A 24,170-nucleotide genomic window follows, 5' to 3' on the forward strand; every position below is an offset into this window, starting at 1 on the left:
TCATGTATTTTTAATGTTTTTTTTCGCCGTGTAGAGTCCCCTAAATTCTCGAGATGGGGTCTACAAACATATTGAGAACAAGTCGACTTTGCATGCTGCCGTAGCATGGGGGAAGAGACGTTACTGGATTATGTCATGGGTAAATTCAATGTCAAATGGTCAGATTTAGACTTCGTGTATACGGCAACAGACATCGATCAACATTGGATGTTGATTGCATTTGACCTAAATAGAGGTCGGATGTTCGTATTTGATTCACTACTGTCCATGACATCAAAGAAGAAGTTGGAGTCTTTCCTTGAACCGTTGACTTACACCCTACCATCGCTTCTTCACTACTATGATTAGTTCACCAACTACCACATCCGTTGTTTGTTTATGCTCATGATTTAAAATTCCAATAGAACATATGTGCGGCCACATATACTTCATGATCTTAAATATGTCACACCCCGGAATTTTCACTGCACAAAGGCTTCACTTACAAGTATCCTCTATACATTTGACAGTAAACAAAGACTTAGTTGACTTCCTTATCTTATATTCAAAATTATTGTTTATGGACATAATAGACAATCTCAATTTTAAATCACTCTTACTAAAATTTTTTTGACCAACTTCAACATTTGTCTCAGACGAAGAGGTGTCAGGTACAATCAATTCCCTCTACGACATGAAAACATGGAATTCAATCTTGCTGATCTCTCAATAACAGCCACTGCAGGTATATGCACCTCTAAAAGACCACAGTCCATAGAATTCAATCATACTGATCTTTCATTATTAACCACGAAAGAATCACGTTATTCTGAAGGGCCACAATCCATAAAATTCAAGCCGCTGATATCTCATTACCAAGCACAGGTCCGTTACATTAAGTTTCTTTTTCCAAGTCCACTGCATGAATGCTGCCATTGTCGATTGATAATGTTGATGGTTGAGTGTTCATAGACAATAGAATATCACCCTCTTCTCGATTAAGCTCATATGATGCCTCGTATTGTCTGTCTACACCTATACCATCATGACTCATATTCACATTTTCATCGTGGTATGATTTTAGCGTTACATATAGCTGAACTCTAGAAAGATCGTCCCGACAAAGAAGGAAGTGAACATCACCGCCATTCCGTATGTACCATGGAGGGGCTTCAAAGTCAAGCTTATATTTAACTCTCATAACAACATCAAACTCTGAGCAACTTACATTTGCAACAATATAAAATGTGAGCTTTAAGTTCTCATATTTCGAGGTAATAGGCATAACGATTCCTGTTAACTCGCCTCCAACATATAAATTTTGGTTCTCATCCCAATGACCTCCACATCGAATTAGTACACACTTTTCTGTCATTCTATAAAGCAAGAGAACATTTTTATTAAGTAGATAGTAATACACATAGATCTCTCTCACTGTCGCTCCCAAGTGCTCTTGCTCTCGCTGTATCTCGCTCTCGCTCAATCTCGCTTTTGCTCTCACGCTGTTGCTCAATCTCACTTTCTCACTGTTCCTCAATGTCGATCTTTCCACCTTTCTCGCTGTTGTTCTCTCTCTCCCCACCTTTCTCGCTGTCGCTGTTTCTCACACCTCTTTCGTTGTGCTATTTAAAATTTCTATTTACATACCTTTTTTGAGACCACGTTTCTACAAACACCAATGAAACCAAGTTCAAGAAAAGTCTGTTCCATTCTGAAAACTCCGTTTGGTTCTAAAAAATCTTCGCTATGAAAAACCTTGTTCAATAAACCTTCATTCAACAAAATGACAATTCAAATGAAGTTTAGATTTTAAAGAATTCATTGTTACATATTCTGATGTGTGTTAACGATTTTAAGTTGTAGACAGATTTCGTGAAAATTGTCAAATAATCGTACAGTGACAAACAATCACATCGCGATGGAAGAAAAATGGACAGCGAGAGCGAGACGATTATCAGAGGCAATTCTTGTAATCTCATACCGTGATAATGTCAGCAGAAGGTCGATTGACATTATGAGTCTACATATTAGGTCATTGGCCCAAATTTCCTCTTTTTGCATGCTTAACGAGGTAGCCCTAACATATAAATAAACCCCTTTAAAACCCTAATCCCAACAACTCCAATAACCCTCTCATATTTACTTATTTATTGTATAAATACATATTTTATTCCATTTTCCAAAAAGTAAATCTCTTAAACCTCTAAACCAAACGACTTCCAAACTTAAATTTAAATCTCCAAACCACTTGTCCCAAAAATTTAAACCCAAAATAATATATATGAGTGAGAGTAAAATTGGTAGAACGAGTAGAAAGAGTTTGTAAGCGAGATAAGTGAGAGTAAAATTGGTAGAGCGGCACCGAAGAGAGCGAATGTGAGTGAGATAAGTGAACCTATGGTTTTTTTGTTTGTTTTTCTGGTTTTCGATGTGTTATGTGGTTGAAGACGAGTAAAAAGATAGAATGTGAGCGAGATAAGTGAGAGCGACACCAGAGAGAGTGATATCGGAGAGAGCAACACTAGAGAGAGCGACACCAGCGGGAGTGAGTCTAGCGAGAGGGAATCCAGCGAGATTTAAACAGAATGTTGTTTTACATTTTTTTTCCTGAAGGAGTCTACTGATTGAATCTTTATTTCATGCAGGAGTGATTTAAGATGGCAACACGTTTCAGAATACCCAAAGTCGACCGATTTTCCGGTCAAGTAACCAACTTGGCCCATATTGCTAATGCAAACAAAATTGTAAAAGAGAAGCTTACGCCAAGGCAGTTGGACATGTTTAAGAGAACAGTTTTTGGCGATTTGTAGACGTTGACATGGTGTTTAACAACCCAATTATCCATCACATGTTGCTGAGAGAAGTGAAGAGGACAAGATCAGACTCAATGTCATTCTCTGTTTGTAGGAAGGTTGTTACTTTTTCAAAGGATGTCCTTTTGTTGATGACTGGTTTGTGGCAATCCCCAACACGAGCTGATTAGAACCAACAGCCCTCGTATGAACTTACTATCAAGTATTTTGGTAATCAAGTGACGAAGGACATTTTACACCTCCGTCAACTTGAAGAAAAATACAAGGACTTGGAGTTTGAAAATGATGATGATGCTGTGAAGATCAACCTAGTTTACTATACTGAGGTCGCAATGATGGGAAAAAACAAATAGAAAAATGCAGTGGACCTCAAACGTTTCAAGGACGTTCAAAACTTGGAGTACTACAATAGTCTTGATTGGGATACCATTATTTGGGAGAGAACATTGGATGCCCTAAAGACTGCGTTGAATGATAAGACCAGTCTATACAAAACGAGGGTCAAAGGAAATAAAAGCTACGTTGTGAAGTACTCCTTACGTGGATTTCCATAAGCGTTCCAGGTAAATTTACTTAACATAATAATCGTGTCGTTTGATCTAACATTACTATTATTCTTAATATATTTTAATTTTATTTAGGTATGGACATACGAGATCCTAGCTTCATTAATAGCTGGAAACATTGCAGAGCGAAGGAGCAAGGTGGCTTTACCCCGCATATTACTATGGTCATGCTCCCACTCAATGTCCTTCAAAGTACTCGAGAGAGAGATATTCGAGTCTAACAATGTACATTTACTCTATGCATAATATGTTTATCTGGTCGTTAAATTGACACTAACTAGTTTACTGGGTTGTTAATGCAGATAAAGATTAAAGAGAGACTGTTATGTCAGACGCTGAAAAGGAGTTTCGGGATACCCTAGTGGACAGACGACCTATATTTGAGCTAGGTGCAGATGATGATAGTTCTGAAAGTGGCAATAGGTCAACTAGTGATAGGGGTAGTCCTAAAAGTGAAAGTGATGGCGATGATCATCATAGAGATGACAATGATGAAGTTGTCAGGGTGGAGGGAGGGGATGAACCCGAGTATTCTGAGCATGAGGATGCTGAATATGGAAGGGTGGGAGGAGGGACATACACACCTAGTGATGATATGTTCCATGATGTGATGGGGGACGTACGCGAGGAGGACGAATTGAACCAACTTGATGCCTATCTTGCGGACTCCTGTAGAGAGCGACCTGTGGATGAGAAGTGTCCTGAATGTGTTTCCCGCCGCAGGGAGGGAGCCAATCTCGACGAGTCTATTTATTCGTACCTTCGAACCATTGATAGCTCGCTATTGAGGTTGGATGGTCGTATATCAGGTTCAGATAGTCGTGTATCCAGTATGGAGGAAAACATAATGGACATGAAAGGGCAATTATCGGCCATCCTGTCATTGTTGTAGTCTATGTGCAAGGTTTGCATTTACTATCATTTTATGTCTTTATATGTTTAGTTTTTACGTGTTCGTGAACTCATCATTTTACTTTACTAATTGAAGGGTTCCACGGTGAATGAGGAGACGACTAAGTCACCCATCCCATCTCGGGATCTTGATACCAATGATGCGACTGCCTCTGACAATCTCATCCCCCCTCTACAGCCCGATACCACCACTTCACCTACTCCCACCGCCCTGTACAACCCGATACTACCACGACATCACCAATTGACGTCGAACCTATAGAGGCCAACGTCCCACAAACAGAGCCCAACATGTCTACCTTACTCACCATGCCACATACAGAGGCTGACATGTCTGGCATCCCAGAGGCCGACACTTATGAGATTGTTAGACCACAGAAGGAGTTCCACTGGTGAGTAATTTATTGATCAGTAATCTTTGTTTATATTTTTATATTTCTTGATGAGTAATGTTTTGTTATTTGTTTATGTAGGAATCTCGAAGAATTAGTCGTAAAAGAAAACCTATTGATAAATATACACCCCCAGCCCAAGTAAAGAAGAAAAGTATGGTTAAGCATCCTCTCCCAGGTGTAGCAACGTCACTATCCAGAGTGATCGTCACATATAACGTAGCACACAATGTTCCACACAATATCCTTACAGAAATGATGGGTTGGATCTCAGACGACAATACAGACAATGAGGTTCGAGAAAACTCCTTTAAACCACTCGCCAAGCAATTCGTCAAGGAGTTGATTACCCTGAATTCATTGGTCGAGTGCGATGTAAGTTTCCTAGTCTTTACATCTTTATATATTGGTTATCTTGTACTTTTACTGACATATTAATTTTTCGTGCAGACCATAAATACTTTATTTTATTTTATGAAAGATAAATTTTATACTCGGCTCGACATGTGCATGCACAAGTTCACCATCTTGCCGATTAGTATAACAGTAAATTTTGTTATTTCGTTTCTTAACTTCTCATTTCGCTAAGTTTCCTAGTCTTTACTTCTTTACTTAACTTCTCATTTTATTTGACAGAGTCACTTTAATGCTCGTGGCGGGGTATTAAACGAATAAAGAATAAGTCACTTCTGGAGGTTGCCCTAGCATGGGAAGATGAAGACACGTATAAGGACTACGTCACCGGTAAATTCGATGTCAAATGGGCAGATGTGGATTTCGTTTATACGGTGATGAATATCAGTGACCACTGGATGGTCCTTGAAATGGACATTAACAAAGGCCACATATTCGTGTTCGATTCAGTTCTATCATAACATTAATGACAAGGCTGGTGAATTGGCTAGAGCCATTGACGGTCACAGTACCATCCCTACTTCACTACTGTAACATGGATCGTTCAAAGTCGGACCTATCCATAGCCTGTTGGAAAATCTCGCGACCTATGAACGTCGACATACAACACGTGTCGCTTGATTGTGGCATATTCGCAATCAAATTACTAGAACACCTGGTGACTGGTGTTGATCCATCCGTAATCACTCAAGAAAAGATGAGTGAATATAGGATGCAGTTAGCGTGTCAACCATGGGCAAACACTCCATATTTTTTTATGTGTATGGAACATGTATTTTTTATGTATGAAAAAACATTCATTTATTTTTTATGTATATAAAAACATTCATTGTATAATTGAACATATATTTTTTATGTAAGTTCAAAGTTCAAAGTTTAATATCAGAATTTTATCAGAACATGAATTTTTTATGTATAATGGAGCTACTGCTCTTTTCATTGTATAATTGAACATATATTTTTTATGTAAGTTCAAAGTTCGAAGTTCAATATCATAATTTTATCAGAACATGCATTTTTTATGTATAATGGAGCTACTACTCTTTTCATTGTATAATTGAACATGTATTTTTTATGTAAATTCAAAGTTCAAAGTTCAATATCATAATTTTATCAGAACATGCATAATTGAGCTACTGCTCTTTTTATTGTATCAATGGTATATAGAACATTATATGGTCCAAGGTTCAAAGTTCAAAGATTGGGAGTGCGAGATGTTGAGAGAGAGCGAAATGCTGAGAGAGAGCGAGATTGAGAGAGCATGAAGTTATTGTTTTTTGTTACAAGTATGAAGACTGAGAAAGTATGAAGTTATCCATTTTTGTTACAAGTATGAAGATGAGAGAGTATGTGATGACATGCAGAAATGCATGTCATCTTAGGCTTTTTACTTAGAATTATGAAGGTTGTTAAGCAGAATATGCGGCAATCATGATAGAAATTTACGAGAAAATGAGCTTGTGTCGATCAACATGTTGAATCTCAACTAACCCATTATTTTGCGTTATTATGCGTTCGATGTTCTATTTTTGTAACCAAAACAGGAAATGGACGCAACGCGGAAACCGGACCACCGCGACCACCGCATAGATGACCGCATGCAGAGAAACACTCCATCGCAAAGGCAAATGCATCAATCAACGCATAGATGTTGCGGTAATCTGCCATATGTGTCCATCGCATGGGAGTTGCGCTCGTCAAGCGATTGCGGTCATCATGTAGAGTTGCGGTATTAAGCGAATGCGGTCATTGAATGATTGCGGCTACGCGACAACGCATTCTATTGGGATCAACGCAAGGTTGGTAGAATGAATGCATTAACGCATCTACCTCGAGAAAAACCAAAAGATGATGTTGACATTTCACCTACCACCCATTAGTAGCAGAGGTTCAGAAAGGACTAACGCACCGAATGTCAGACTCAGAGCAGTCCAATTAATGTTGTCGGCAACCCAAGCTCTATAAATAGAAGTCGATGAGCAGAAATTCAAGTTATCCAGGGATGATCCTTGTAGACCGGGGATTTTCCCCGTGATCCAGACAAACTGCGTGAGAAGATGGCTGAGAGTTCTTCACCTCCTTCATCCATTCCGAGTGACGACCGGAGCTATATCTCAAGAGAGTCAACTCCTCCACCCATCCATGGCACCACCGCCAGCCTTGACGCACATCCGTTGGAAGCAAGTCTTTGCTTCCAGCCGGTCATTTCATTTTCCTTTCTTTTCTTATATTGTATTATATGACATTTTGTGATTAAGGAATTAATACAATTTGTTTTCAATGCATTTCTCTGTTCCTTCGACTCCATCTCCATCTTCTTTGCTTAGCATCTTTACTTTCATTGCAACATTTAGTGGGATTGCTTGGGTATCGCATACTTAGTCATGTGGATTAAGGATATGAAGCATGTAGCAACCCACTGAGAGGTGTGCGTTGCGCGAGTGTGTGAGTAATCTTATTTTCTTAGTGTGAAGTTGTTGCAACGCCTGTCTATAGGCTAACGCATTGCTTGTCTATGAGTGAAGTCAGCAACAATCAACTGCTCGGGAGAGTAAGTGGTTGGACGCATTAAGCAATGTATGCATTGTTCACTAGGGCTAGTAACAATCTTAAGTCAGCAAAGTTCATGCAGTTCCCTTGTCCTATGAGTGCATCGTTCATCATTTAGGCATACTTGGGAGAGAAGTCTAAAACATAAATCTAAGACTCGGGAGAGCGAATTGGAACGCATAGGCAAGAATGGGGAACTTAAGGATAAGCTCCATTTGCTTCACACAGCGTATGCATCCTACAGTATGGATTGTATGCGTCCAAGAAGTAGGATATGGTGGCGATATGCAGTCATCTCGACATTTATGCATATACACCGCATACGTCCTAGATTTAGGCTTTTAGTGTGTGTAGCATGATCGCATGGTTTGCATTGACTAAGGTTGCCCTTGCGGTCACTCTTAAGGGTTGCAATGAAATCATCTCTACATTTTATCTATTTTTCCATACATTTATTTCATGCCAAGTGTTTTCGTATCTCTACGTCTCATGCACATTCTCCTTGCGTTGTCTGTTAGATAGGAGTAGGAGTAGGGTTAACTTAGCAACCTCCCTTCCATTCTTTTATTCAAACCGCCGCACGCACATTACCGTATACATACAGCTACAAGTCCCTGTGTTTGACCTCGAATTACCCGAGAAACTTGCGTTTGCATTATACTTGGCGTGAGCGCAAGAAAACTTGTGACAGGATGCATGGTCATCGCATACATTTATTAACGCATCTTCATTCCAATGCATGACCATCGACGCATGACTATCAACACATATCTTAGGAACATGCATTGCATACCGCGTCCACGGGATTTTAGTTGTCGAGTAAAATTGACTTCTAATTTCCCGTCATCAGTACAAAGTTATTGTTTTTTGTTACAAGTATGAAGACTGAGAGAGTATGAAGTTATCCATTTTTGTTACAAGTATGAAAATTGAGAGAGTATGAAGTTAATATTTTTTGTTACAAGTATGAAGACTGAGAGAATATGAAGATGGAAAGAGTATGAAGATTGAGAGAGTATGAAGATTGCTATTATATAAATACTTCAGCTTATTATTGTTTTTTGTTTACAAGATGAAAGTATGAAGTGTTACAAGTCTGAAGTATGAAAAAGTATGGAGTATGTTACAAGTATGAAAAGGTATGAAGTATGTTACAAGTATGACGTATGAAAAAATGATCAATGGTATTTATAACAAATGAAATGCTACAAGTTAGTTACAAACTAAACTGGATGAGGGGTGTTTGTGTCTCGGTTTCTAGCATTTTCAGCACATCGCACGATTGTAAGTGGTTCAGTACAATTTTGGCGGTTATGCCCATAATTCCCACACCGACCACGTTTCATTTGTCTGTAAAATTCTCCTATGGATGGCATTCTTCTCACTCTCCATCACCCGACTTGTGGCACAAACTTCGGAGGAAATATAATCTTTTCTATGTATCCAGTAGGTCTTTTCCATTCAGATATGTGGCTAAGTGGATTTATAGGCTCTGCATACGCAGTCATTAAAGAGTCCATTGTATAAAATCAACTGCAAAAACTGTGGATGGGTATATTTCTTTCCTTGGCAGCAATAATTGTATGTGAACACGGGATACCAAGTGAATCGAATTCCTTACACGTGCATTCCTTCGTGTGAAGATTGACAATACCGTCCAATCGATTATCTCATACGTGTACCTGATAACAATCAATAGACTCCACTCAATATCGTCTGCCCTTATTGGCCTCACTTGCCAATCGGGTTTCACAGTAGTCGGAGTGCAATGTCGTTCGAGATGCCTAGTAATTCCTCCATTCGTAGAACCATGATTGGAGCATTCCTCTAACATGTTAATCAAACATAATATGGGCCTTAGTCGATACTCTTTAGTTAAGGAACTGAAACACTATGCATTGTTGGATGTAGGGGTGGACAAAAAATCTGCTCAAATCGAACCGAATTATAATCAAAATCGAATTTTTCAGTTCGATGCGGTTCGTTGGGTTGTTGAATCAAATTTAAACGATTTGGTTCGGTTCAAGGATTGAAAATAGATTTCTAAACCAAACCGAACCATTTATATATAAATATATATATAATATTAATATTTATTTAATAATAAATAAATAACCTAATTTAAACTCACTTCACCTTCAGCACTCGAGCGCCGCCCTCCACCCTCCTCACAGCTCACGCTATCGATTTCGCAATTGCCTTCCCCTTCGCCAATCAGATATGTACCAACTAGGGTTTCTACCGCTGTTCTTCTTCGTCGACCGCCGCCATTCGTCTTTGTTACCAGACCGCCTTACAAAATCAGATATGTACCAGAGTTTTTCTTTCGTCTGGTTCTTTTTCGTCGACGACTCGACCAGACCGTCTGGTTCTTCTTTATCGACCAAGCTGATTCTTCTTCTTCTTCATCGACCAGGCCAATTCTTCTTCTTCTTCTTCGTCGAAAAAAGCTTAAACCGATTCTTGAAACCGAACTGAACTGAATTAAATTGGTTCGGTTCGATTTGGCCATCAAACCAAACCAAACCAAACCGATTTCACCCCTAGTTAGATGTCATGTTATCATATCTTCGTTCTATTTGGTAAACCTGTGCCCACCTTTGAAGACCGATATCTTCCAAATATTTCGTGACAACACCGTCTCTAAAACTGCGGAGTTCATCCCATTTTGTCTAGAACTCTGTCATGCGAAATGCCCTTGCTGCATCTCTAAATATCCCAACAACCGTGCTATCCTTAAAGTTTGTAACTAGATTATGTTCTATATGCCATGTGCACAATCCGTGAAATGTTGTGGAAAAAAATGCACGAATAACATTGTCGATAAATACCATTCAATCAGACACAAACACCAGATTATCGAGTTCTCTGATACTGCATTTCAAGTTTGACATAAACCATTTCCATGATCGATCGGTTTCATTGTCCACTATTACATATGCAAGTAGGTATAATTGATTGTTTCCGTGCAACATGGTGCCTTTTTATTCTCCTTTCAAGTGCGACCCATCAACAATAATACAAGGCCGACAACTTGCAAAACCTCTAATACAAGGCCCTAATGCCATAAACATATACTTGAAATGCACCTCATCTTCAAGTTCGATCTCAAAGACTGTACCCGAATTCTCTATTTTTAGCGCTTCTCCATAAGCATGTAGTATGGAGTATGAGTATTGTGGAGTACCTCTAGTTAGATCATATGCGACTTCCCTTGCACGCCACACTTTATCATAACTTATGTTCATGCTATAATCTCTTCTCATATCCTCAACGATATGACAAGGTTTATAAATACGTCCTATTCTCGTGAACTTATCTTTAATGAGCTGACCAACAACCATAGCAGTTGCTTTGTCTGTGGTCGTGATTCAAAATTCCAATGGAACATGTGTGCGAACTGCAATACTTTGTGATCTTGAATATATCAGACCCTTCCATTTTAACTGCACGAAGGATACACTTACATGTCTCCCCAATGCATTTGACAGTGAACAAAGATTTGGTTGATTTCCTGACCTTAAATTCAAATTTTTTGTTGATGGACAGAATAGATAATCTCATTATTCAAGTCCTTTTTGCTAAAAAATAGTTGACTAACTTCAACGTCCTCTGTCCCACATGAAGAGGTGTCAGGCATAATCAACTTTGTCCTATGACTTGAAGACACAGATGGTGAAACCACTGAAGCTGCTATAGAACGACACACATTTCCATGATCATGATCCATTTCATTCAATCCTACTGATTGCTCATTCATATCCACTGAAGGACCACAATCCATATAATTGAATGTTGATGGTACAGTGTTGGTAAACAATGGAATATCATCCTCTTCCCGACGAAACTGATATGATTCCTCGTATCCACAGCCGTATCATCATAACTCACATTTCCAAACCCCATTCCAACCCTTTCGTCCTGATTAGACTTCAACGTTACAACTATCTGAAGTCTACTAAGCTCTTATTGCAAAAGAAGGAAGTGAACATCATCATCATTCATTATGCATTGTGGAGGGGCTTCAAATCCAAGTTTATATTTAACTTTGAGGATAAGATCAAACTCTGAAGAATTGACATTTGTAACCCTGTAAATGCGAGATTTAAGTTCTTCATAATTCAATGTATGAGGCATAACGATTCCTTTCAACTGTCCCCCAATATACGAACTTTCATTCTCATTCAAATCACCTCCAAATCGTATAAATAGATACTTTTCTGTCATCCTACAAAGCAAGAAAACAATTGTCATTAAGCTGTACAAGCAATTGAAGTGCACTCTCGCTCTCTCTCGCTCTCTCTCTCTCTCTCTTACTCTTCCTTTCTCTCTTACTTTTCCTTTTTCTTACTCTCTCCCAATACAAAATTTTGTAATGCTACATTTCCATAAATAACACAGCAAAAATAATTAAACAGACTCAAAATAATTCACCTTTATGAAAAAGTTGTTCCTTTACGAGAAAGCCTCGTCTTGGAAATTTGAAAAATCTTCGTTCAACAAAACACCGTCGAAAACCAGAGAAGTAATCACCTTTGAAATAGAGATTAAAGTTTAAAGAAATCACCATTGTATTATGTTTTGATATTATTGATTTGATTTGAGGCTTTCGTCGTGAAAATTGTCAAATAATTCGTACACTGACGAGGAATCATATCAAATCAGGGAATTTCAAGCGAGAGTGAGAGCGTTTAATCAGACGATAGCGAGATTTACCTCGTGAGGCTAGTGTAAGGGTAATTTATGTAATTTGGAATGACGATGATGTCCGCAGAAGGTCAATTAACATTATTTTTTTAAAATGGGTCATTTAACATTTTGGACCAAAAAATTGGGTCATCGGTGCAAATTTCCCTTTACAAAATATAATTTTATTCATCAAGTATAATTAAAATGTTACACAATCCATGGAAGCCTTAGCCTGATTACTGCACAAAGATTCCGCGCCGGCGGGGCGGAATAACCGACGTAAATGGAGAAGGTTCTTCCGAAGCTGCAAGAGGAACCATGGAGAGTACTCGAGTTCTACAGCGGCATTGGTGGCATGGTACTCTTTTCCCTTACGTCTCTCTCTGCCTTCCTTTCTATCTCAGGCGCATATCTTTACAGAGGCTTTGTTTGTGCATTGAATTCTAACAGAGGTACTCGCTGCTGAGTGCCGGCATCGCTGCGAAAGTGGTACAAGCTTTTGATATTAACGACAAAGCAAACGATGTTTACGAGCACAATTTCGGTGATCGTCCGTACCAGGTATCGCAGAATCTTCTTCTCTACCTCGTGTTGAGAACGATTTGCTTTCTATTGCAGGTGTATATTTTCTCTGCTTCTCAATAGAAACAACGAAATTAAATAAATTATTCCCAGTCGTGGTTTAAGTAGATCGAATCTCAAATTGTTGAATGTTGGAGCTTAGATTTTCTAGTTTGTGAAGAATTACCTCCTGCACACTTAGCGATATATTTTGGAAGTGATAAGAGGAGAGATTACGATTTATAGCTAGTATGAGTTCACAAAGTAAGCGGGCAGTACGATAGCTATATGAAGTGTTTTTGTTGGAATATCTGATTCAGATGCCTATAGTTGTGGACTTCCGTTTGAACTTCCAAAGCAAAAGCGTCCTGAATTTTGTTGACATTGTTTTCTTCTTATTATTTATAATATGGAGAACGATTCCATTATTTCTCTGTCGGAGGAGTAAAGTCTTGCTGCTTCTCAGTATAGATAACGAAACTACTCTGTTCATTGAGAAACGAGATGCTAATTCCTCTTTATCGTGGTTTAAGCAGTAGATTGAAGTTGAATTTATTGAATGTTGAAACCAAGCTTTCTCTATTTCGTTGGGAATTATCTCCCTCTGACTGATGGACGTATCTCTTTGGTGATAAGACTACAATTTGATGATAGCATGAACTCACAGCGTAGTGGTGAATATGGTAGCTATGTGAAGCATTTGTGTTCGAATCTCTAATTCAAATGACTAGCGTGGTGGATTATTTTCTTTTTCTTTGAATTGTCAAACTATAAGCTTTGTACAAGGACATGTAACAGTTCATGTAAGACTTCCTTTGAGTAGGAGTGTTGCTTTTTTCTTATACAAGTTGTGGTCAAAAGTGACCCTCTGTGCTTGGTTGCGTTGAGCTACTGGTAAGACTCAGAATGCAAAAAAGAGCTTGAAGAAGGAAACAAAATTTGAGTCTAGAAAACGGACGAGAATCCTTGAATTCTACAATGACGTGGCATGGTAGCTCTCAATCGAATTCTCATTTTTCCTGGTCTGCCATCCTTAATTCTTGAATATATTATCTAATTTGGACTCCAGACGTTTAGGATCGCGAAGAAATTCTTACATTTTGCCTGCATAACTTTTCTTTAACTAAGAGTGTTGGGTTTTCCTTATAAGTTTAGTTATGGTGAAAAGCGACCCTATGTGCTTAGTCTAGCTAATGGTAAGATTCAGAAAGCAAACAAGAGCTATAAAAAAAGACGAAAAACTTAGAGATTAAAAATTGAACCATGGAGAGCCCTTGAATTCTCATTTCTCCCAATGACATAGGTCCAGCATCCTTAGTTTTTGGATCTATAATCTAGTTTGGAGTCTAGACTAAGGAGCTTAGTAAAAATAATTTATAATAGTAAATTTCTATTTGACATAAAATTTTATCATTTTCTTCAAGTAGCTTCATCAAACACCACGCATAGAGATCTTTACCATTTTCCCTCTTCAATTCGAGTTCACCTCTATTTGTATGTGAGAATCAAAAGTTAGTTGTAGTTGCTTGGTACTTGAATATGATTGGTCTTGGAGGTAAGGGGAGAACATCCTAGTTCATATAAGAAACTAGAGATTTTGGTCTCTTAATTATTCCTTTTATGGTAAAAGTTAATTTGTTGGTTTCACCTCAAATGACGAAGGACCAATGTCACTTTCCATTACATAGTTTTGTTAGAATGTGTGTTATTTGGAACTTGAGAAATAGGGAAAGCTGTTCGTAGTAGTAGGCAAGGTAAGAGCAAGACCTTTGTTAGGCTTGCCTTGCCCACTCTTTCTAACAACACTGAAGAGTTCTGCAATTGACAGGTGCAGAACTTTTTTCCCTCTCCTTATCCTTGGATTGTGCTAAATTAGACCACTTGTCTGCTTCTAGCCTCTGTGGTTGCAATAAATTGACTTTCTATACTTCCGTTCAAGTGGACAAAGAGATGATATGAATGTTTGTAAATGTTGATGTAGTGCAAATGATTTGTTCAGTTTTATCCCCTTTTGGAATCAAAACTAACATTTATGAGGCTGTTTTCTTGGCAAGAACAAAACAGAGCATACAGCTCGACATTATCCAAACGTGCCGTGTTGCTTTAATTTTAACCTGCTTCAGTTTGCATAATATTGGGATAAACTTCGTGATGTTTTCAAATAAATTGCCCATTTCATTCTTTTCTAAGCACTTTATTTGGATAGGGTAATATTGAAAGTCTGACTGCTGCTGATATCGACAGCCACCACGCTCACGTTTGGCTTCTTTCACCTCCTTGCCAACCATATACTAGACAAGGTATGTTTTACAGACGATTGAGAAGTAAATAAATAATTTATATCGTCTGCAGTTTATTATAAACTTTATTATTTATAAAGCACGGTGATAGAATGAGAAATTTCTACTTGTCAACTATCATTGGGGAGCATGCTTTGGAACTGAACTAGTTATATATTAGACTTCATATTCCAATCTCCACAATATTTTTATACAAAGTTGAGTTTCTTAGTTAATTTTTCATGAATTATGATAAATGTTTTCCAATTCTCTTAGCCTCAACATGATGTTCCCAGTCCATTCAGGATATTTGTTTCAATTGGATTGCTTTCATGTCTTCAAATTAATTATACCATTATGTCATATTGTACCTACTTTCAATAGTTGTATTTTTTGGGATATGATGAGGGCACTACTATTAGGGATGTCTCAACTTAATTGAAATATCTTGGTCCGCTTGCCGATCCCCTACTTCTAGTTCTTGTTTCCTATATACTATGTTTATTTGTAATTTGAGTATTAGTCTCTTTCCATCTCATCAATGAAAATGAAAAGTTTTGTTTCCATTTTTTTTTTAAAAAATTCTCACTTGAGTATGGTGGGACAGGAATAATGTTTTAATCATAAACGGGAGATTCATGACAAGCAGAGTGCAAAGTAAAATCTTATAAAATAAAATATACTTTTTTCATTGATGTAATATCTTTTATACAAGTTATCTAAATATATCTGTAAGCAATATATAAAATCATGAAATGAGATCGAAATTCTTTTATTGTATTAAGGAGATGCTGCACATTTTTTTCCATGCTTCAATCAATTATTTCATATATTCCTGCATTTAATTGCTTTTGCTTTTCATCTATTATCCGTACTAGAGTAATAGTGTTGTAAAAGGTACCTCCTAGATAGAATTTCATTGATTTATAAGTTGTAGCCAAAAAGCTTGTTGAATGTTGGAGCTAAGCTTTTTCTAGTTTGTGCATCATTGATCATATAATTAGGTCTACAAAAGCAATCTGGCGATGCTCGGGCATTTTCATTCCTCAAAATTCTTGAGTTGATGCTACAAGCATCAAGGCCACCAGTAATGTTATTCATGGAAAACGTTGTTGGCTTTGAGGTATTTTGCTTGAACTCATCTGTTGCACTGAAATTTATTTGACTGATTCTTCATCATACTTTAGATGCCTTCCTTTTTGTTGCAGACATCTGACACGCATACAAAAATGATCGAGATATTGGAAAAGGCTGGTTTTTCTAGACAGGAGTTTATTTTAAGCCCAATGCAATTTGGTGTCCCATATTCCAGACCGCGGTACTTCTGTCTGGTAGCATACTTTCCTCACTTCCTTTTCTCTCCATTCTTACCTGGCTTCATCCTTTTATTGTTTAGCAGTTTCCTTTCCTATTTAATTTCCCCAATATCACAATTTCATGGAGCTTTTGATGCCATTAGAAAACATTGCTAGTTTCAGTGGCGATGTAGTTTAACTTTCTGTCGTTGATGATTTATAACCTCAACCGTACAGACCAGCATGGGTTAACAATAATAAAGGGTTCAGTTAGAGTGGGTTTAAGCCATGCTAGTTACCTACTTAACATTTAAATTTTGCGAATTACCTTGTCAACCAAATGTAGTTGGGTTAGGTGGTTGTCTCATGAGAATAGTATAGACGTGCCCATATTGGACCAAACACGGATAAAAAAAATCAATATCACATCACATGTTTCAAGGAAGAACACCATTTAGTTTTCGATGTTTGGAAAAATGATGCATCTTTTAAGTCCTAAAAGCAGTATTTTTACCTGGAAAGTTTAGGAAAAGAACATTAAAGGGTCATAGGATCAATTTCTGTTGCTGATGACATTAAATAAAATTTAACTGGCTTCTTAGTTCTTAGGCAATTGTTTTAATTACTTGAAATTCTAGTGATTTTTTTGGGTACCATTCATGTTATGTCATAGCCTCCTCCTCCTTATCATCAACATCCAAACAAAGGCACTAGATGTTGCCCCTATAGGAACTTTTAACTCCTCCCACCTCCTCCCACCTTCTCCACGGCTGCTACAGAAAGTTGCATATCGATGCACCCATCCCCAACCACATGAAAGGTGAATGTGGTGCCACAATTTTTCCGCAATGAGGGTGGAGTTTTCAGTCTTTGTGACTGCGGGGTTCCGAGGGAGAATACTCATGCAAACTAGATGAAGAATAAGAATCGAGAGAAGGGGGCATAAAAAGAAAAGGTTCCCGCTTCTCAGGGACATCTTCAGCTAATGGTTTGGCATACACTCGATGCACTTTTATAGCCCGTGTGACTACTTCTGTCCTGATGGCACCAACTGACTGACCAAATATTGAAACTGTTGAATTCTTCCCATATCAAAACTGAAGAAAAGGATTTTGATTGTGCCACCACCATCCTTATCTTGATAAGTGCCTTACTTTTAGTCTTGATAAGTGCCTTACTTTTAGCCATTAACCCACATGAGTCTAAGTTAGAAACAAGGCTAGACAAATTGTCAAATGCAATATCACAACTGCCACGAAAGATTAAAACGAAGGAAAGCATGGAGGTTGTTGAGGAAGAAGAGGGGTGGAGATTCTATTCCTCTGTTTCCTGATGTTGTGGATTTTCTGGTTCTTTACTAGTTTATGCCTACTTCAACAACAATGAAGACGGAGATAATACAGAACAAGGCGGAGGAGCAGATATTGGTGTTGTGGTATTTTGTTTTGGGACTGGGTCTTTAATGAATAAGCAGGTAAAGATACTGCATGATCCAATAAAGTGGAGAGAAAATAGTAGTTTTGCCATGCACTGAAAATAGACGTAGATGATGCTCCATTAAAGGTTTTAATTGCTCATCATTTTTCTATGTAAGCACAACAATCCAAAGACTGTTTAAAACCATTTCCTAAACTTTAGGGTTAAAATTTGCTTTTACTTGCTCATCATTATATTTTACTTTTAATAGGGTTAAGATTTTCTAAACCATCCGTTGATTCACTTTAGGGATAAATTTTGTTTAAAGCCATTAAAGATACGATCACAGCAATCCTATCATAGTGGAGAATCAGTGATGCATTTCTTTGTACAGTGCCCTTATAGGAACCCAAACACAATCGACTATATTGAAATGTAAATGATGAAAACTTACAAGATAGCCAAGTTATTCGAGGTACTTGTGGATTCTTCCCTCTTGAGATCACTCAAACCCGGAACCAAATGAATCAAGGCCTATTTACCCATTGCCATGGCTGGAGTTCTTCTGACTTTGATGGAATCTATTCATATTGATCATCCATTTTGCAAAGAAAAGGAAATATTGCAGTTAAACTTCACCATGGCTTTTCTCTGGTTATGGCTGGAGAGAAATCGATGTATCTTCATTTTACACTCCGTTTGTTGAACTGTAGGTTCATGACATATTATGAATCCACCTTATTACTTGTCTGTGAATTAAGTGTTTCAAGGCAGATCTTATCACATTTGTTTTTTTATATATTTTAGGAAAGATGTGTTTTATTACTGACCTAAACTGTAGCCTCCAAATTTTTATGGTATCCTTATACTTATGCAGGCTAAAAGGAAGCCTTTATCCTTTCAGAAGCAATTATATAATAGTCAACTTCTTTGGTCTCCAAGCCCATTACTCGAGAATGATGCCAACATAGAAATCATTGAAAATCATGGATCGCAAGCGACTTCTGATAAGTTGCTGCTCTCTTGTGAGCCGATATGTAGGTTTCTTGACAATTCCAACCATCACAACGAGTTAAGTTTTCATGATGCCAGTAGTATCCCCAGAGAGGTTGCATTGGAGAAAGACAAGGATCTGGATGAGCAAGACCTTGAATCTTTAAATCAGTATGTTGTCCCGTCCAGTTTGATAGATAGATGGGGCAGTGCCATGGGTATCCAGTCATTTTGTATGTTTAATTGTTATAGTATGATCTGTATTGTCTCATCACCATTACTCAATGTAGACTATGGACTAGATCCTTAAAAGAATTTAGATATTGTATATCCCGACTCAAGGCGATGCTGCTGTTTCACAAAAAGCTACTACCGATATGTGAAGGGTACGGGCTCTCTTTTGGCACCGTTTGAGGTAAAATTTTATCCTCGACATAATAGTTTCAAATATGTAGTCTTGCACGTTTTGTACGGGGTACAAAGTACAGAGTTGTAATTTTCATTGTACTTTTGTGGCTGACTTGTAATGCAGGCTGAAAGGATGGGCAAGGCTCATTCTCTGAAAGAGCAGAAGCTCAGATATTTTACCCCTAGAGAGGTGCATGATGATTTTCTATTAAAATTTTTCATTAGTTCTCAACTTCAAGTTGATGCTGTTCATTAATCCGTAGTTTTTGTTTCTTTTTATCAATATTAGGTTGCTAACTTGCACTCCTTTCCGGAAGATTTTCAATTTCCAGAACATATCGGCCTTAGACAACGGTATGTATTTCATTTTCTCATGGACCCTGCAGGCCTCTCATAGTAAGTAGTTAGGATGTCAGGACGATCAGTTTTCCTGTTTAAAGAACACGACCTCTTGACCTTTTTAAAAGCGTGCGAGGTAATTACTGATTTCAAAAGGCTCTGACAATTCATCATTCTGATGATGTCAAATCAAATCACTGATTAGCTATGTTAGATTTCTCGAGTTGAGAATTTAAGTGATTGTCCGGAAGTTCGAAATAGGAAAATCAGGTTCAAAATCACCCCAATAATCTTTCAAAGATCAATTTGGTTTAATATTTTTTACATTTCTAGACGTAAATTTTAAATTATTAAAATTAATTGTGAATGATTTAACATCAAGGATGTTTTCAAAGTCGGAATCTTGGTTCAGTAGTTTTGTGATTTAATTTGAGATTATTCTTACTGTTTGAAACAGCTAAATATAGAAATTAATAGAACGTTTGATACAAAACTATCTGGGGATTTGTTATTTCTTTGCAGTTATGCATTACTGGGGAACAGTTTGAGCATTGCTGTGGTTGCTCCCTTGCTCAGATATCTCTTTGCTGATTCATCTCCATGATAAAAAAGACGATGCCTTTTCTCAGTGCCAAGAGCACAAAAATGGGGAGACGGGGGTACGGTACGAAGGTCAAAAAAGGACTCTGAACCAAAGATTACAACCAATACGCTTTGTTCCAAATTTTACTAAATTATGTATTAAACCATTTTAGTTGACCTTTGGAGGGTAATATATTTATTTCTTGTTCCAAATTATATTACTAATATTTAAAGAAAAAGTCCAAATGCTTCATTTATCAAAATTGTAATCGATAACAGTAGTAATATATCAAACGAAACCTACTATGACACATCAGATAGTGAATTACACAACCAACAACCAACTAGACAACCACAATCACTATAAACCCTTGTAAGCACACCTATAAAAAGCCCCCATATTACTCAAATGCATCGTCATCTTCATCAGGGAGAGGCTGTGCAGCAGCTTGCGCCAATTCTGCTTCATGCCTGAGACACATAAAAAAAGAAACATGTATCATCAGAAATTGACGAAGACATATCCTATAAAATAAACTTATCACCGGGTGGTTCTTTTTCCTTTTTTTTTTTTTTTTTTTAATATTCACATTAGTGTCCAAAAACAAAGATGGATTATTTTATTCTTTGAACAAGAAAAATAAAATGTACCCTTTCCCTATTTTTTAATTGAATAAACAAATACCCTAAAAATAGAAAGAATTTCATTAGGAAATTCCAATATTGTTTTAATAAAAACTACAAACCAACTTCCCATTCTTCCACTAGGCTGTTTTTCAGTCCAACTGATTCAGATTATTTGATTGTTCTCCCGTCTAAAAAAAATCCTATTAAATTTGGTTGTCGAGTTTTTTTCTTTTTTTCTTTTTTTTAATACTAAGATATGTTTAGCTTAGAAGGGCCAATTTTAGGAGCTGGGTTGGCCTAGTTGTTAAGCAGTAAATAATTGTCATAACACCTAAACCCACATGAGTAACCAAAATCCTACACTTCTAAGTTCTATGCAAATTCCAAGTGCAGATGACTAAATATTTAATCAGGTGCAAGTTACTTACTGTGCTTGTGCGGCCAAGTCGATTTGGACTTCAGGAGGAGCCAAGGCAGGTGATTCGACGAAGTGAAGCTCCGGATTCCTGCAAGTTACAATAAAAGACGAATTCGTTTGTCAAGCACTAACAACTAACCAGAATTAAGTCAAACTAACACAAACAACTGAACTTACCCAGCAAGCTTTCTGGCAAGGTACAAGAAGGGCTTCTCAAAGTTATAATTACTCTTTGCAGAGATTTCGTAATACTGCAGATTTTTCTTCCTGTGGAAGGTCACCTGCTTTGCTTTAACCTGTCTGTTTTTCACATCCACCTTGTTTCCACATAATACGATGGGTATGTTCTCACAAACCCTAATGCAAAGCATAGCCAACGTTAGGACCAACCACAATGAAAAAAAAACATGAAAAACATTGAATTTTTTGTCCCTTCATGTACTTGCTATTTTTCTTCATTTCACGCATATCAAAAGTAGAAGGAAAAATAGTTTCACATAAATTCTGAGTTTTCAAGTGTTTCATAGACTTAGGGTTAGAAAGACGATACCTGCAGAGATCACGATGCCATGTTGGGACATTTTTGTATGTTAAACGAGCAGTGACATCAAACATTATAATGGCACATTGCCCATGAATACTGAAATATCCAAAATAGAGAAAAAAGAATTGATACACTTGTTAGAACAAATAAAACCGAAGGATAGTAATAGTAAGTAAAAAACAAAAACAGATACATAGCTAAACTTGTCAGAACAGATAAAACTGAAGAAGTGTCAACAAAGCAACAAGAAAGTCACAAGTAAGCCAGACAAAAAAGACGTGGCAGCAAGTGTAATTAATTGAAATCACAAAATACTGAAGTAGAGTATAGGACAGACATGGAAAAACCATCAATTAATTGAAGTCACAAGACACCATATCAAATTCTAAGAGAACTGAATATAACTTGGGAATACACAATAGACTCAGCTTCCAACATATTGCAACGGTTAACCATAAATTCTGCATTCCTATTCTAATATCAAATATTTAAAATACAACATGAATGGGTGATAAGATAAGAAATGCTCATTTCTGCAGAGCTAATGAGCACGTGGGGAAACGATGAAGGAATTCCAATATCCACGACAAAATCTCGAAAGACGATTGATTACAAAAAAAAATTAAAAAAAAAACAACTCAAAATTAAGGATGTCTAATCACTTTATATACTTAATATGATGAACAAATTAAGTATTTCTATTAACATCTTTTCAATTCTCTGATATTTTTCATTTTTTTCATGTGAACGAAAGAAGGAAATTAAAAAAAAAATCAAACTAATCAGTGAAGTATTTGAGACTGCTTATTTGTGTTGAACATGAACATGCCAAATAAATCATAATATAACCACGCTCGTTAAACAAAAAGTCGGCTAGAGAGAAACATCAGAGTAGCGGAAATTTGATCTTAAGCAGAAATCATGATGAACTAGTGAGCAAGGTTGATGAAATTCAAAAGGCATCTTGGGACAAACATCTCACAACATTCCCACAGTCCCACCCATTGTACTGAGCTAGGCATTAGGCTCCCAGAAGAACTGGATAGAGCAGACTATAATGCCATTCCATAGTAGAAACTAATAGAAATCAAGATCAAAAAGAACAACTAAATTTCAGCTAATACACATACTCGGTAATCAAATCCCTCTCAAACCGAAAACACAGATTCTCAAGACTCACACAATAACTTTAGAACGAACAATATAGACTACTTCATGGTGACTAAAAAAATTTGTACATGAATCACACGTAAATTCAATGGAAGTAGTCACACAGTGAACAGACCACATGGAGAAAATATCGCTCCAACAACATATACCAGCATATCAAGAGTGGAAATCATTGCCGTGAATCAAAAAGCGGTTGATACAACACACGAACACTTACTAGTAACCATCTCTTAGTCCACCAAACTTCTCCTGACCGGCAGTATCCCAGCAGTAAAACCTTATCTTTCCATAGTTCGTAAAGAAGTCCAGTGGATGAACTTCAACTCCGATTGTCGCTATACATAGTCAAGTCAAGCCAAATATTAATACTACTTCATGCTTACAAAACTCATTCACTAAACGACAAGCAATAATTAACAACAAAGTTCATTCTTACGTTCATATTTCTTCTCGAACTCTCCAGTAAGATGGCGTTTAACAAAGGTCGTCTTCCCTGGATCAAGACAAAATCCTCCGTTAGAGGTTAATGGCATCATCACAACAAACAAAAATACGTAAATAGAGAAATGCATAGATCTAACAATCTCTAATCACAGGTTACACATGAAGCATGTTACTCCTTTCTAAAGCCTAGTCCGATAACCAGTTTTCAGCAAAATCTCCAATCGAATTCATACGCTAAGAAAAACGCAGGAAGAAGACGTGATTTCTATTCTACTAAAGAAGTTAGGGTACAAAAACCCGAGGAACAGCATCATACAGTTCTGGTTCCTAAAAACTACACAGGCATGGCAAATTGAGCTGAAAGAGATAACGAGAAACTGAAACTATATAAATCTACGTCCATACCTGTTCCACCATCTCCGACAATTACAAGCTTGAAGCTAGGGTAATCTACGGTGGCCTGATTTGGTAGCGCCTGAGCAAAGCAATAAGACCGAAAATCAGTAGAAGCATCAAAACTATCGAATGTTGAGGAAAAATAGAGAGCAGAGAGAAGAAATCTTACCATCGGAAAATGTCTGTATACGACTGATGATTGAGAAGATGAAGAGAAGTGCGATTTTAGACGGACGGAGATCGGCAATGGAAGGAAAAAGGCAAGCACAGTGTAAACGACGGTCGTGGGAGGCGATTTATACTCGGTGAAGGGAAGGGGTTCGGCTTTTATTCGACGCGATTTTCTGCACCCTTGGATTGAAGTCCCGCTTCAAAAGTCCGCT

The 24,170-nt window shown here is 37.4% G+C and overlaps 2 protein-coding genes across 3 annotated transcripts; one reads left to right on the plus strand and one right to left on the minus strand.

Moving 5' to 3' along the window:
- Positions 1–12,506: 12,506 nt before the first annotated feature.
- Positions 12,507–20,401, plus strand: DNMT2 (DNA methyltransferase-2). Of its 2 annotated transcripts, none has more exons than XM_039028712.2 (10): positions 12,507–12,673; positions 12,766–12,876; positions 15,083–15,176; positions 16,160–16,278; positions 16,364–16,486; positions 18,744–19,077; positions 19,180–19,274; positions 19,392–19,457; positions 19,557–19,621; positions 20,129–20,401. In XM_039028712.2, exons 1-10 carry the CDS (start codon positions 12,599–12,601, stop codon positions 20,208–20,210), a joined length of 1,164 nt encoding a protein of 387 aa, XP_038884640.1. In that variant the 5' UTR covers positions 12,507–12,598; the 3' UTR covers positions 20,211–20,401. The 2 variants fall into 2 exon arrangements, with proteins under 2 accessions (XP_038884640.1, XP_038884641.1); XM_039028713.2 differs by having other exon boundaries at positions 15,121–15,176.
- Positions 20,402–20,415: 14 nt separating this feature from the next.
- On the minus strand, positions 20,416–24,058 carry LOC120075377 (GTP-binding nuclear protein Ran1A-like). The gene is made up of 8 exons (XM_039028714.2): positions 23,957–24,058; positions 23,797–23,866; positions 23,384–23,440; positions 23,165–23,282; positions 21,784–21,873; positions 21,411–21,590; positions 21,244–21,321; positions 20,416–20,659 (listed from the first exon to the last, which is right to left on the minus strand). The coding sequence occupies exons 1-8, from the start codon at positions 23,957–23,959 to the stop codon at positions 20,590–20,592; spliced, it is 666 nt and encodes a 221-aa protein (XP_038884642.1). The 5' UTR covers positions 23,960–24,058; the 3' UTR covers positions 20,416–20,589.
- Positions 24,059–24,170: the final 112 nt, after the last annotated feature.

The sequence above is a fragment of the Benincasa hispida genome, chromosome 4 (assembly GCF_027475165.1).
Source record: "Benincasa hispida cultivar pf3 chromosome 4, pf3_genome.v1.1, whole genome shotgun sequence".
Lineage (NCBI taxonomy): Eukaryota > Viridiplantae > Streptophyta > Magnoliopsida > Cucurbitales > Cucurbitaceae > Benincasa > Benincasa hispida.

Bases quoted from the DNA above. Each gene is read 5' to 3' on its own strand.
- DNMT2 (XM_039028712.2), top strand. From the start codon at position 12,599: ATGGAGAAGGTTCTTCCGAAGCTGCAAGAGGAACCATGGAGAGTACTC. The intron at 15,177-16,159 runs GTATGTTTTACA...TCATATAATTAG, and splicing joins CCAACCATATACTAGACAAG to GTCTACAAAAGCAATCTGGC. The intron at 19,622-20,128 runs GTATGTATTTCA...ATTTCTTTGCAG, and splicing joins CATATCGGCCTTAGACAACG to TTATGCATTACTGGGGAACA.
- LOC120075377 (XM_039028714.2), bottom strand. The intron at 21,874-23,164 runs GTAAGTGTTCGT...TGGATATTTCAG, and splicing joins GGACTAAGAGATGGTTACTA to TATTCATGGGCAATGTGCCA. The intron at 21,591-21,783 runs GTATCGTCTTTC...GCTTTGCATTAG, and splicing joins TGGCATCGTGATCTCTGCAG to GGTTTGTGAGAACATACCCA.